The sequence below is a fragment of the Leptodactylus fuscus genome, chromosome 1, assembly GCF_031893055.1.
Source record: "Leptodactylus fuscus isolate aLepFus1 chromosome 1, aLepFus1.hap2, whole genome shotgun sequence".
Taxonomy (NCBI): domain Eukaryota; kingdom Metazoa; phylum Chordata; class Amphibia; order Anura; family Leptodactylidae; genus Leptodactylus; species Leptodactylus fuscus.
The window spans coordinates 244,729,954-244,744,418 of NC_134265.1; the positions used below are offsets into that span (position 1 = coordinate 244,729,954).

The window sequence follows — 14,465 nt, forward strand, 5'->3', positions numbered from 1 at the left end:
ATTACAAATGAAAAGTGGTGGGGATACCTTTTTCTTCTAGAACCTTTAAACAATGAGGGCTGGAATCTAATTGGTAGCTATAGGCAATGTATCCATTCCTTTGCACTATTTATGATAAATTCCCCCACCACAGTGAGTAACAATGGTTATAACTAAATGGTTAGGGTCTCCAAATGATAGATTAAAATATATAGAAATTTTTCAATTTAAATGCACTTCAGAAAATATCACATAACATTGTTTCTGTTCTACCTAAGATTGTGCTTTGTGGCTGAATACACAAAGTGTTCCAAGAGTGACATGACACAATCTATTTATTACAAACCAGTTCAAAAGGTGGTTGACTATCAGAATCAAGCATAGCTATTTTGTCATGAGAAGTCAATACCGTGGACTTTTTTGTTCCCATTATGAAATGCCAATAATATAATACAGAAGATCATATTTGTTCTACTACCGTACCAAATGTCCAATAGCTTGACTGCTAATGTGTAAAACATATTGCTCTACTTTCCTCAGATGGTTCCTTGTCATGACTTTCACTAGTTTATGTAGTTACCTGGTGGTGTGATACTGTACAATATGCAACCATTATGCACTGGTTATGTGATGTGTCTAAACTTTTCTATTTTAGGGCGGTTTGCAATTCTTAACCCAGTTTCTTGATAAAGAATGTGCTATCTAATATCATAGGTGAGGACATAATACTAATATGGTGCAGATATCTGTGTTGCGTTTCTATTGCTCTAATGTACAACTCGTAGACTTCAGAGACAAAAAAAGGCCGACGTGAAAAGGCGTTTCTGGCACTGCAAGTAACGGCACACTTATTGACATTTCAGGAGCTCAGCCTAATTCTGTAATCGAGATGCCTATTGAGAGGAAAATACAAATTCAACATACAAAACTGTTATCAAATGTTGGTTCTGGAAAGACAACTTGTGAATTTATCCATTAATAACCACCCTATGATGAAAATGAAAATAACATGGTATTGCATTACAAAACCGAGTGATGTGGCAATCACCCTAGACCCTGTACAGTAATCAAATAAAAAAATTCCATGACATTCTTAAGTGCAGTATTTGTCTACTAGTTGATGTGGCAATAGATTTGAACAATTTTACAGAAAGTTACTCTACGACAGCCGAAGGAGGAGGACGACTACAGCAGTTGGGTCGCCTGAAATTCTTGAGTATTGATTGGAATACCCTGTGCTGTCTTCTTTTGTGCTTTTTCCCTGAAGAATCAGAACAAATTGATTTACGGTTTTGCTTTAATTGAGCCCTAATCATTTTCTCATGCTCTCTAATTTGTCTTTGCAAGTGGTTCTGTATAGCAATCCCTAAGGCCTCTGGGTCCATAGAAGCTCCATAAACTTCCCACGTCATGCCCTGTTCATCCCATACCACGTCTTTCACACTTTTAGATGGCTGCTTTGCCTGGCTTTTAGCCTCTCCACTCGAGCTTGGACTTGACTTTTTTCCATGTGACTTGGGAGGATCAGAGGTAGGTAAAGTGACCAGAATTGGTTCCTTTTTCTCTTCTCTAGCTTTTCTTAGTCGGGGTGTGAGCTGTATTGCACTCTGATTAAAGTCTGTTGCTGGTCTGGTTTGCAGACTTATGCTGCTTGACCTTTTGGCATGTTCTCCTTCATCTTGATCTTTCCTTACCAAAACTTCAAGTATTTCCTCTACTTGACCTCCAGTGGCGCCAATACTGCTGTTAACTTCAACTTCAACATGTAGTGGAGTTGGCCTTTCTTCTTTCTTTGGCTTCTTTATATCTGTGGTGATGATAGTCTGGGTGGAACCCTGTTCATTCGTAATTTTAAAATGAAAAGGTTTCCGATCGGAGCTACCTTCACCCAGGACACTAAGAGTGTCTGTCTGTTCATTGTCTTGACGAATATTGTGTAATTGTATGTTTTCTACTCCACTTAGATGATGAAGCCTAGCTTTGCTACCCTGATCATGAGCTGCCCTAAACTGAGACTGCTCATTAAATTTGTCCTTTGTCATCTGGCAAGCTTTGGGTTGATTACTATTTTCTATGTTGATTTGGTAAACTGGTTTTACATTCATTAAAATTGGAGAGGCATTTGCCTTTTGCATCTGTGGCATGGGGTGGTTTTCTCTAAGACACAATCCTTGACCATCTAACTCACTTCTGTATAAAACCTGTGAATTTCTTGTTAGCTCTGGTCTCTGAAAGGGGGACCTTATCATATCGGGTGGACTCTTTGTATGTAACTGGAGAGGCTGAGGACCCATGGCATCTGGAGGCTGGAAACATACTTTTGGAGTTAAATGGTTTTGTGAGAGCTGTGAATGCAATGCGAAATTAGCACGGTCAATCTGAGGATTCCCTGGGTTGCCTTGATATATTATACACACTTGCTCCTGTCTCTCTTTTAGTACTGGAGAGCTGGATTTCAGAAATGCAGCTAATATGCTGGGGCTAGTGGATACTGATTTATTTTCTACATTTGCTACAGCTTGTACTTCAGCATCTTGCTTAGCCCAGCTCTCAAGTTGCGAAGTCATTGTACCCATTTCCTTAAACTTGCAAACTAACTGCAATTCCACAGTATCATGATTCCCATTTGTATTCACATCTTCCTCAGTCCGGCTAAACTCCGAAGACTGCATGGCTAAAGGTTCATTGTCCTGATCCTCCCTCTTTGTTTCATCTTTTACTGAATCTGAGTTTGGACTTGTTTCAGTTGGTGTATTCTCTATTAGTGTTTCTTGACTTGGGGGAGGATTGTGCCCATTTTTTTCATTATCTAATATTTTAATATCCACATTTTTTGATATATCAGTTATTTGTGTGCTTGTACTACTACTCTCTACTTTATTTTCCGTTGCTACTTGTACCACAGTTTGGTCTTTTGGCAATTGACTCTCTTCTGTTGCTGGTTTCTCGGTTGGCAATGTCAAGTGTGTAACAATAGATGATACCATAGTTGACTGTGTCTCTATTGTGTTGTTAGTGGTGGCAGCATGTTGACTAGTTTCGCTGATGGCTTGTGTCTCTTTGCTTGTTGAGTCTAAGGGAGGTAAGGTATCTGATTGTGCACAAGTCCTGAATGATGACAATGTTTTATTGGTTTGCTGCTCTTCATGTTCACATATACTTTCATTATCGGGACTTTCTGTGGATGATTTGCAATTTAGATCTAAAGATACACCTGTTATTTGTGCAACATTACCATTGTTGCTTGAAGTTGCCCGTTTTAGCTGGAGAGCATCCTCCGGAGATATATTCCTAGCTGGGCACTCATCCTCAATTGTAGGCGATGACCTGTCAGATCCTGAAGGATCTGGTACAGTCCCCATGGAATCTGATGTTGTTAAACAGAATCTTCAGGCAGAATTACTATGTTTGATAAGGCAAACAGATCAAGGATAGGATATTGAGTTTTCAAACCTGTGTGAAATAAAAGAAATAAAAGAGATGTAATTAAAAAAATAATTAAAAACTAATGACACATATAAATGTTGAGAACAAAAATTGGCACATAAAAATAGATACAGTACATTGTAACAGACTGAATATGCAATTTCCCAATAAATATAGGTATCCCTTAAATTCTATTCTCCTACCTAAGCTAAAATCTGTTTTTGATAGATGCAAAGAGTTATATATTTGTCAAGAAAACCAAAAGAATCCCAAAGCGTCTCATGCACAGATCTCATTTATAATAGTAGGACATATACCCAAGACTCTTTGGCATCATGCAAGTCTCAGTTAACTTTTATGTTCCCTTTTTTAAATTTTCTTAATTTTCATTAAAAGTTTAGGAACTATTCAGTATACCAGATATAAAATATTAAGTGACATAAGACAAATAACTTTTCACTAGAATGTAACTGTAGCATGATGGTCTTTTCTCTCAGATGCTTTTAGTATGAAAACTGTGATCCTTATTATAGGCAATGGGGCCACTGCTGTACGCAGGTAACCACTGTCTTAGCAGTGCAGCTCTCTGTTTTTCAGTTCCACCAGGCACAGATGTGAACTGAGCTGAAAACCATTTGATGAGGCAATCTATTCCACAGCTTCACAGTTCTTATCACAAGGAAGCCCTGACACCTGCTTGTGATTTAGGCTAAGGTGCCACGTAGCGAGATGGAGCTGAAAAACGCTGCAGAAAAGACCGCTGCGAAAATGCACTGTTTTGTCTGTAGAATTTTTCACTGAAAGTCTGCATAGTTTTCCTGATTCAGTTGCAGAATCCGCCTGAAGAAAGGGCAGCTTGATTCTTTTTTCCACGAGCAGGAACAAGGAAATGACCAGCTCCCATTAATTTCAATGGGAGGCGGTCTTTTGAGCCGGATTGTGACGCTGATTCCAAGTCAAAATTCAGCCCAAAAAACCCCATGTGAGCTACAATGGGCATGGGATTAGGCTTCTGTTATCTGACACAGACAACACTGAATAAGTCCTTAAATCTCCCATAATTCTAATTATAAAATAAATGAGTTAAAGCTATGTACTCCTAACAAAAAATGTTCCACTGTGTTATCTGACATTTCTACAACCTCTGAAAGAGGCTCTAACATTATTACCACTAATTACCAATAATACCTTGGAAATTGTATATGTATCTAAAATGATTAAAATATATTCTATAGAGACAGGGTCAGCCATTGTTATATGGCTTTCTAGGTGGAACTACATTTTAAAATAATTTAGAAAATAATTGTACCGGTCTGTTTTAAACAACACCACAGACTTTTGTAATCTGATGATCATAAGGTCTTATTATACCTTTGCATGCCTTCATGTATAATCCCCATTTTATTAATAATGTCTTGGTATTCAGTCAAGGTGGTTATAATAATAATTATTATTGTTTATTTATATTGCACCATAAATTCCATGAAGTACTTGCAAGGTGGATGGGATTCATGTGAATCCCATCCCTACTTTGTGGAAAAAAATCCACACTGCAATTTCCAAAACCGTTGTGGTTTTGAAAATCGCCGCATGTCAATTATATCTACGGAAATGCCAGCGGCTTCCTCATAGATATAACTGTAATAGAAAGTCCGCGGAGGAAAACTCAGTGAACTTTCTGTTCAAAGTGCTGCGGGAAGAACCGCGATTCGTTCATGCCGCAGTTGCTCCTGGAGCACTTTAGTACTGCGTTTATAGCCCGTGGGGCTTTAGCCTAAAAAATGATTCTGGTATCATATAAAAGCTGAAATTCTGCGATTCAGTTCTTAGATATATTCGGACTGAGATATCACTAGTTAAAAACATTTAATCCTGCCTATAAAAATCCCATTCCCAACTGTTTTTAACTAGTGTTATCAAGTCATTGCTTTCATATGGTACCAGAAGCAATTTTAACCCATTTCCGCCGACAGCATGTTTTGATTTAAATTTTTTTGTTTTTGGCCCACCTCCTCCAAACACCATAATTTTTTTATTTTTTCACTCTCAGAGCCATATGAGGTTGTAATGTTTGCAGGAAAAATTGTTATTCATGGTGCTACCATTAATTATTCTATATAATGTACTGGGAAGCTGGAAAAAGATCAGAATGGGGTGGATTTGAAGAAAAAGTGCATTTGTATGACATTCTTATGGGCTTCGTTTTTACGGTGTTCACTGTGCAGCCAAAATGAAATGTCACCTATAGTCTATGTTTCGGTACAATTCTGGGGATACCAAATTTATATAGTTTATTTATATCTTAATTGCTTAATAAAAATCCAAAACTGTGCCAATTTATTTTTTTCTAAAAGTCGCCATCTTCTGACACCCATTACTTTTCTACACTTCTGTGTACGGGGATGTATAGGGTGTCTTTTTTTGCAGGGCTTGGGTATACTTTTTAGTTATAACATTTTGGGGAATTGCTTTTGCTTTGATCACTTTTTATTAAAATTTTTATCAGAGGCAAAACAGTGAAAAAACAATGGTTTGGCACTTTTGACTTTTTTTCCCGCTACGGCGTTTACTGCATGGGAAAAATATTTTTATAGATTTGTAGAGAGATCGTTTTTGGACACAAGGATACCTAATATATATGTGTTTCACAGTAATTAAGTACTTTTATATGTGTTCTAGGGAAAGGGGGATGATTTGAATTTTTATTATTTTTTATTTTTTTTATTTTTTGTTACTTAAAAAAAAATAAAAAAAAATTATGCATTTATTATACCCCCTAGGGGTCTTGAACCCCAGGGTGTCTGATCACTAATGCAATGCATTTCAAAAACCCTGCTCTTCTATTGCAGGCTACATAGAGTAGCCTGCAATAGAATCCATTGAATGACAGGCTTATGAAGGCTCCCTGTTGCAGGTTGCTCCAGGTGCCGCCAGGAAAATGGCGCTACGGTCAGCTTTGACAAAGGTGCCGGAGGAGTTAATGCCCCCGTTATAAAACAGTAGACACCTGGCGCATATGCCTAGTAAGGCACATGTCGGGAAGGGGTTAAGGCTAAGGCCCCATGTTGTAAATATAGTGAAAAACACATCAGAAATGCATCCCTTACTAAATCTATAGGGAGAAAGTTTTTCTGCAGTGTTTTTTTTCTCAATGTGTGGATGAGATAAATCAGAATCTTATTTATTTTGCTGGTACTTTAAAACAGCAAGAGCATTGCCATTGGGAACTTAACAGTCAGTTTTTTATTAAAAGGAAGTTAGATAGGTTAATAACATATTACAAAAAAGTCCATCAAACACTCCTTGGCACAAAAGCAAAAAATAATAAAATGGGAGTTACACTTTTCATAACAGATAAAAAATAAAATAAAATAATAATAATAATAATAATAATAATAAAGGTGCATGCTTCATTTCATGCCCTGTATTATAACAGGTTTGTACGCAAAATTATCAGGCAAAATCTTCTAATTTAGGTTAAAAAATAAAAGGTACTACTTCTCTTCACTCCTGCAATCCCTGTTCGGGCACTACATGGGTCCCCTGCTAGTTTCTGTTTAACCCAGGAAATATGTGTGTACCTGCTGTGGGGGATCGGTGAATAAGTATTGCTTCGTTTATTGTTTAGCTCCTTTAACTTTCCCCATTGTGTTTAATGATTCAATTCTGGCTTCCTATAGCCTTCACTAGAGACAACATGTGGGTTCATTCAGCTCTCATTAAGCTTAATAATAAATCTGTATTCGGACAGATGTAGGCACTTCATGATTCCATAGAGGGAAGCAATGTATTTAGCACTCTGTAATGCAGAGAAAAATCACTATAAACATATTAGAGATGAATCAACACAGAATTTAAGACCAAAAACAAAAGAGTTTTCAAAGGTGAGCATTCTTTTTAAGACGTTCCTTTGTGAAATAATAGTCAAACTTCACTATTGTTTCTGATCTAAAAATACCTTTTCTGTCACTTCTTAACTGTCAAAAGAAAACTCATTGCTTTGGGTTTGAAAGGATGTGTCAAAGACAGAGAATGAAACAGACAAGGAATGGAAGTGCACTTGAGAGAGAACACTGCAACATGCCATCTCAGGACATAAGTTAATATCTAAGAAAGTGGCGACAACAGAACAAAGTAATGAAAGCTTTTTCAACCATATCTGTGCATTGAAGAATAGCTGTAAATTATAATGTTTATGCCCTCCTTTGCATCAATATTTGTTTATTGAATTGTATATTTTAGGGGCTAAAAATGGTTTTTGCAATTGGGCTAACTTAGTTTTGCTTTGGTTACTAAAGCTCTTAGTAGCTTGTATAAGTGCTACAGTATAAGCTGTAGAATGCCATTTAGTAGCTTATTTGTCAGCTTAAGTGTCTAACTGATCCTACTCCAGCCGTTCTGTGGCCTCTCTGGAAGAATCTTTTGAGCTGATTTATGGCCATATCAATTCTGTTCCTCATTCTCTAACAAATGTAGCCCCTGTACAGGCATGCACTGGCTCATAGGAGAAATCTCTGGTGGGCACACACACATATATATGGACTACACACGTGCATGCACACCCACATACATACACATGGATCAGATGCACACACACACACATACACGTGCACATACACACATACATATACACAGACCACACACATGTATGCACACACGCATATATACACATGGATCACACGTGCGCACACACACGCACACATACATACGCATACATATACACGGACCATGCACATGTGCATGCACACCCACATACATACACATGGATCACACGCACGTGCACACACACACACACGCATACATATACACGGACCATACACACATGCATACACACACGCATACATACACATGGATCAGACACATGTACACGCACGCATGCACTGACAAAACATGTCTGGTATCTTTAGTGGCTGCTTGCACACTGCAGTATTTTTCACAGGCCTCTGGGCCATGGTTTTGGCGCTCCATAGACTTCTTTGTGCATAAAGCTGTGAATTTTGCAGGCTCCATAGAAGTATATGGAGATGTAGAATCCACAATCTGGAGACTGTAGTGTTACTGTAGTGTGCAAGCAGTCTTACTGTGCAGCAATATTGGTCAGGCGAAAACTACTTCATAGTAAGATTGTCATTATTGCTTGCTATACAGGGAGCTTTCATCACTGAAGCCTAATACAATAGATAGTTTTGTAACTGGAAACCAATTTTACTCTTTTGTCCATGAACTACTTATAAATTACACTGGAGGGAGGGGGAAGGGTTGCACTATGTTGTTAATTGGGTGTAAATCAGTGGTATAACTAGGAATGGCGTGGCCCCGTGGCGAACTTTTGACATGGGCCCCCCTCCCAATGCTGAAGAGCCTGACCAACCCGCCAACATTCCTGCACACAGTATTATACCCCATAGTGGTCGCTGCCAGGATCGGTAAGTAAATAGGGCCTGTTACCGCCTGGAGTAACTCCAGCCAGTAACAGCCTATAAAAAAAAAAACGCAGCGTAGAAGCTGTCGCCAGGCCCCCTAATGTCCTGGGCCCTGTGGCAGCTGCTACTTCTGCTACCCTGGTAATTACACACCTGGTGTAAATGTTTTATATGTTTGTGCAAGGTGCATAAATTTTAATTTTTGATATAAAATAGTTCAAAAAATAGTTGTAATAGTTTATACTAAATATGTAGTGAATATGTAAAATCAATAAAAAATGTTGAAATGAAAAAAAAAGTTCACATCAATGTTACGACAAATTAGTAAAATGCCAAAATAATAAAAATTTAAATTGGAAAAAAGATTTACTGTAGCACTCTGAAAATGTCAATTTTAGTGTTTTCCGCGAGCGAAGCCGCGAGTATTCTACTAGTTATATGATATAAACAAACCAGTTTTTTACTAGATACTATAGACACATTGGTCACCTGAGATGCCATCTAGGCACCAACCAGTACCCTGGACCACATCTTCGACCACATCTTCTAAATAACACTGCTGGTGCCCAATTATCATGTAGCATCTTTCTGCTGCGCTGTGGGCACATATCCCTTCCTCGCAGGTCTAGGAGGAAAGTAGTTCAAGGCAAGGGCTAGGCAGCAAGCTACTACGGAAAAAAATAATGTAGGCAAAATTTTAGGAATCTGTGAATGAGTGACAGGTAACATTTGCATTTATTTGCAATGATGAATTTTACTTGTGGACCTAGGCACCTCAGTCTGACACTGCTTTTCAACTGTATTCTGCCTCTTATTCCGTTGTATTTTGCCCCCTATTATACCTCTCACAGTACTGTATACTGCACACTCACACCTAGGGATGTTGCTAGAGAGGGTGCAGTACCAGTCTCTACCAGGCCTGAACCTCTGCCATATAAAATATACCACTATTCTAAATAGCCCAAAGTAGGTAAGGGCCTTGTTACAGAGCCTGAAGTTATGCCCATGCTCACACCAGTGCTGATGGCTCTTACTCCGGCCTACAGGACAAGGCATTCTGCACATACATATGACACTGTTGCTTCAATCTCTAGGAAATGTAGCTCTAGGAAAAGAGGACCTTTCATGGGTTTGGGCACAGGCAGTGTTATATACTGCTGGAAAGCCAACAATGCGCTGAATTCAGCATACTGTCGGCTTTCCCAATCTGTGCCCCAGGTGAAGAGCTATCAGTGCCGGTACCGTAGCTCTTCATCGTCAGAAGGGTGTTCCTGACTTTCAGTCAGGAACGCCCTTCCTCACAGCAGCGCCTATAGCACTGTACTGTGTGAGCGGGGAGGAACGCCCCCTCCCCTCCTGATAATACTCGTCTATGGACCAGCACTGTGAGCAGAGGGAGGGGGCGTTCCTCCCCGCTCACACAGCACAGTGCTATATGCGCTGCTGTGCAGAAGGATGTTCCTGACAGAGTGTCAGAAACGCCCTTCTGACGGTGCAGAGCTACGGTACCGGCACCGATAGCTCTTCACCCGGGGCATAGATCCTGAAAGCCAACAGTGCGCTGAATTCAGGGGTACATAACACCACATGTGCCCAAATCCGTGAAAGGTCCACTTTAAATAGCACATCAGGCACCAAAATGAAACAGATGAAAGGTCCTCTTTAAGGAACAATGCCTGGACTACATTTCTCAGAGGGCCCATCACATGATTAGCAAAAACAACTAAACTTTGCAGGTGGGAGGTCAGTAATGGAAGACTTCAATCTATTGTGGCTGGTCACGATATAACTGCTGATAGAGGGTCATGTGACCTGACTTGTACATCAGCAATTATACTGGGACCACAGAGCTGCACAGTTACAATATGAGTATATGGGTCACAATTAGTGGCGTAACTAGGAATGGCGGGGCTCCGTGGCAAACTTTTGATGTGGGCCCCCCCCAACCGACACCGACGCCAAAGACCTTGACAGACCCCTGCCTACGCATTCCTGCGTGCTCTATTATGTCCCTCAGTGGTCCGTACACACAGTATTATGTCCCTTAGTGGCCCCTGCACACAGTATTATGTCCCTTAGTGGCCCCTGCACACAGTATTATGTTCCTCAGTGGCCCCTGCAAACAGTATTATGTTCCTCAGTGGCTCCTGCAAACAGTATTATACCCCATAGTGGCCACTGCACACAGTATTATGTCCCTTAGTGGCCCCTGCACATAGTATTATGTTCCTCAGTGGCCCCTGCAAACAGTATTATACCCCATAGTGGCCCCTGCACACAGTATTATGTCCCTTAGTGACCCCTGCACACAGTATTGTACCCCATAGACCTCGACCGACCCCTCCTACGCATTTCTGTGCATTCTATTATGCCCCATAGTGGCCCCTTAACACAGTATTATCCCCCATAGTGGCCCCTGCACACAGTATTATCCCCCATAGTGGCCCCTGCACACAGTATTATCCCCCATAGTGGCCCCTGCACACAGTATTATGTCCCATAAACAATTATTATACTCTGGGGTCTTTTCAGACCCCAGAGTATAATAATCGGAGACCCAGGGGAATAAAAACATAAAAAACTACTGTTGCTTAACTGTCCTCCAGCTCCGACACTGTCAGCCTCCGCTGTCATCCTCCTTCAATGACGTCGGACGTCACATGACCCAGGACGCAGGCAGGGTTCATGTGACGTCAGAGACATCAGACAACTAGGCCTGAGGTCTGCCCAGATCGTGGAGAAGTAAGTAACAGTGTTTTTTTATGTTTCTTACCTCTCCCGGGTCTCTGATCATTATACTCGGGGGTCTGAAAAGACCTCCAAGTATAATAATAGTGTTTGTGGGGCCCGCGGTGTCACTACTATGGAGTAACTCCAGCCGGTAACGGCCTATTAAAAAAAAAAAAAAAAAAACCGCAGCCGTTGTCACCGGGCTCCCTAATGTTCCGGGCCCTGTGGCAGCTGCCTCTGCTGCTACGGCGGTAGTTACGCCCCTGGTCACAATCTCTACATCACCCTCCAAAGGATCACAAACCACAGCTGGGAAAAGAGGTCTAGCAGATTAGCCAATTTTACAGCTATCATTGTAGCTCTTATACATACAGCTGTAGAAACCAAAGGAACATATTTTTTTTTGAGAACCTTCCCCCACACTTGATATGTATTTGTATGTGTTTATATAATGATGAGCAAAAGGGTAACAATGGTTTGAACTTTTGACTTTCAGGCTCCATATCTCACCATCCACTGCAACTTTGACCATGAGACTACCACTATTTTTATCTTGGCTATGTCATATCTGAAATTGACTTTTGTAAACCCACATTTGGCTTTTAACACTGCTTGAATCATTCTGGGTCTTGCTTAGAGTCAAGCATGTATTTGAATGAATGTGTGCTTGTATAGTTATATATGTACGCATGTAGCAAAGGTTAACATGACACGACTTTTCTTCTCTTCAAGAAAGGATATCACAGCACATAAAGTTATTATGCAACATAAAGTGAAACAGTGCTACATCTGTATGTTGTAAATACAAATATATATACTGTATGTGTGTGTTTGTGTATGACTATATTCATATATATATATTATATATATTATATTATATATTCATATATATATATTCATATATATTCATATGTTGTTGCTCTTTCTATATATATGCTACAATAACGTATCTGGTATACACTGATGTATCACTATTAGAGATGAGCGAACAGTGTTCTATCGAACACATGTTCGATCGGATATCAGGGTGTTCGCCATGTTCGAATCGAATCGAACACCGCGTGGTAAAGTGCGCCAAAATTCGATTCCCCTCCCACCTTCCCTGGTGCCTTTTTTGCACCAATAACAGTGCAGGGGAGGTGGGACAGGAACTACGACACCGGGGGCATTGAAAAAAATTGGAAAAAGTCATTGGCTGCCGAAATCAGGTGACCTCCATTTTAGACGAACAGTGGATTTCAAATCCGGGTCATATGAGAATGTGAACTTTGTGACTATGAGACAGGGATAGCTGTACAGGCAGGGATAGCTAGGGATAACCTTTATTTAGGGGGGAATGTTATTAAAAATAACTTTTTGGGGCTCTATCGGGTGTGTAATTGTGATTTTTGTGAGATAAACTTTTTCCCATAGGGATGCATTGGCCAGCGCTGATTGGCCGAATTCCGTACTCTGGCCAATCAGTGCTGGCCAATGCATTCTATTAGCTTGATGAAGCAGAGTGTGCACAAGGGTTCAAGCGCACCCTCGGCTCTGATGTAGCAGAGCCGAGGCTGCACAAGGGTTCAAGCGCACCCTCGGCTCTGATGTAGGAGAGCCGAGGGTGCACTTGAACCCTTGTGCACCCTCGGCTCTGCTACATCAGAGCCGAGGGTGCGCTTGAACCCTTGTGCACACTCTGCTTCATCAAGCTAATAGAATGCATTGGCCAGCGCTGATTGGCCAATGCATTCTATTAGCCCGATGAAGTAGAGCTGAATGTGTGTGCTAAGCACACACATTCAGCTCTACTTCATCGGGCTAATAGAATGCATTGGCCAGCGCTGATTGGCCAGAGTACGGAATTCGGCCAATCAGCGCTGGCTCTGCTGGAGGAGGCGGAGTCTAAGATCGCTCCACACCAGTCTCCATTCAGGTCCGACCTTAGACTCCGCCTCCTCCAGCAGAGCCAGCGCTGATTGGCCGAATTCCGTACTCTGGCCAATCAGCACTGGCTAATGCATTGTATTGGCGTGATGAAGCAGTGCTGAATGTGTGTGCTTAGCACACACATTCAGCTCTACTTCATCGGGCTAATAGAATGCATTGGCCAGCGCTGATTGGCCAGAGTACGGAATTCGGCCAATCAGCGCTGGCTCTGCTGGAGGAGGCGGAGTCTAAGATCGCTCCACACCAGTCTCCATTCAGGTCCGACCTTAGACTCCGCCTCCTCCAGCAGAGCCAGCGCTGATTGGCCGAATTCCGTACTCTGGCCAATCAGCACTGGCTAATGCATTGTATTGGCGTGATGAAGCAGTGCTGAATGTGTGTGCTTAGCACACACATTCAGCTCTACTTCATCGGGCTAATAGAATGCATTGGCCAGCGCTGATTGGCCAGAGTACGGAATTTGGCCAATCAGCGCTGGCTCTGCTGGAGGAGGCGGAGTCTAAGATCGCTCCACACCAGTCTCCATTCAGGTCCGACCTTAGACTCCGCCTCCTCCAGCAGAGCCAGCGCTGATTGGCCGAATTCCGTACTCTGGCCAATCAGCACTGGCTAATGCATTGTATTGGCGTGATGTAGCAGTGCCGAGTGTGCATCAGATGTGTAGTTGAGCAAAACTGACTCAGCACTGCTAAGTCTCTGCATTCGCATAGGAATGCATTGGCCAGCCTTCGGCCAATCAGCGCTGGCTCTGCCGGAGGAGGCGGAGTCTAAGGTCGGACCTGAATGGAGACTGGTGTGGAGCGATCTTAGACTCCGCCTCCTCCAGCAGAGCCAGCGCTGATTGGTCGAGTTCCGTACTCTGGCCAATCAGCACTGGCCAATGCATTTCTATGGGGAAAAGTTAGCTTGCGAAAATCGCAAACTGACAGGGATTTCCATGAAATAAAGTGACTTTTATGCCCCCAGACATGCTTCCCC

At 41.4% G+C, this 14,465-nt stretch overlaps 1 protein-coding gene across 1 annotated transcript in view; it reads right to left on the bottom strand.

The window, feature by feature from the left end:
• Positions 1 to 48: 48 nt before the first annotated feature.
• The window catches only part of GPRIN3 (GPRIN family member 3), a 113,107-nt gene continuing 98,690 nt past the window's right edge, over positions 49 to 14,465 (bottom strand). Inside the window, exon 2 of the mRNA XM_075285107.1 lies at positions 49 to 3,432. Within this exon, the coding sequence (XP_075141208.1) occupies positions 1,134 to 3,341 (2,208 nt within the window). The 5' untranslated portion in view covers positions 3,342 to 3,432 and the 3' untranslated portion in view covers positions 49 to 1,133. The remainder of the gene's footprint in view (positions 3,433 to 14,465) is intronic.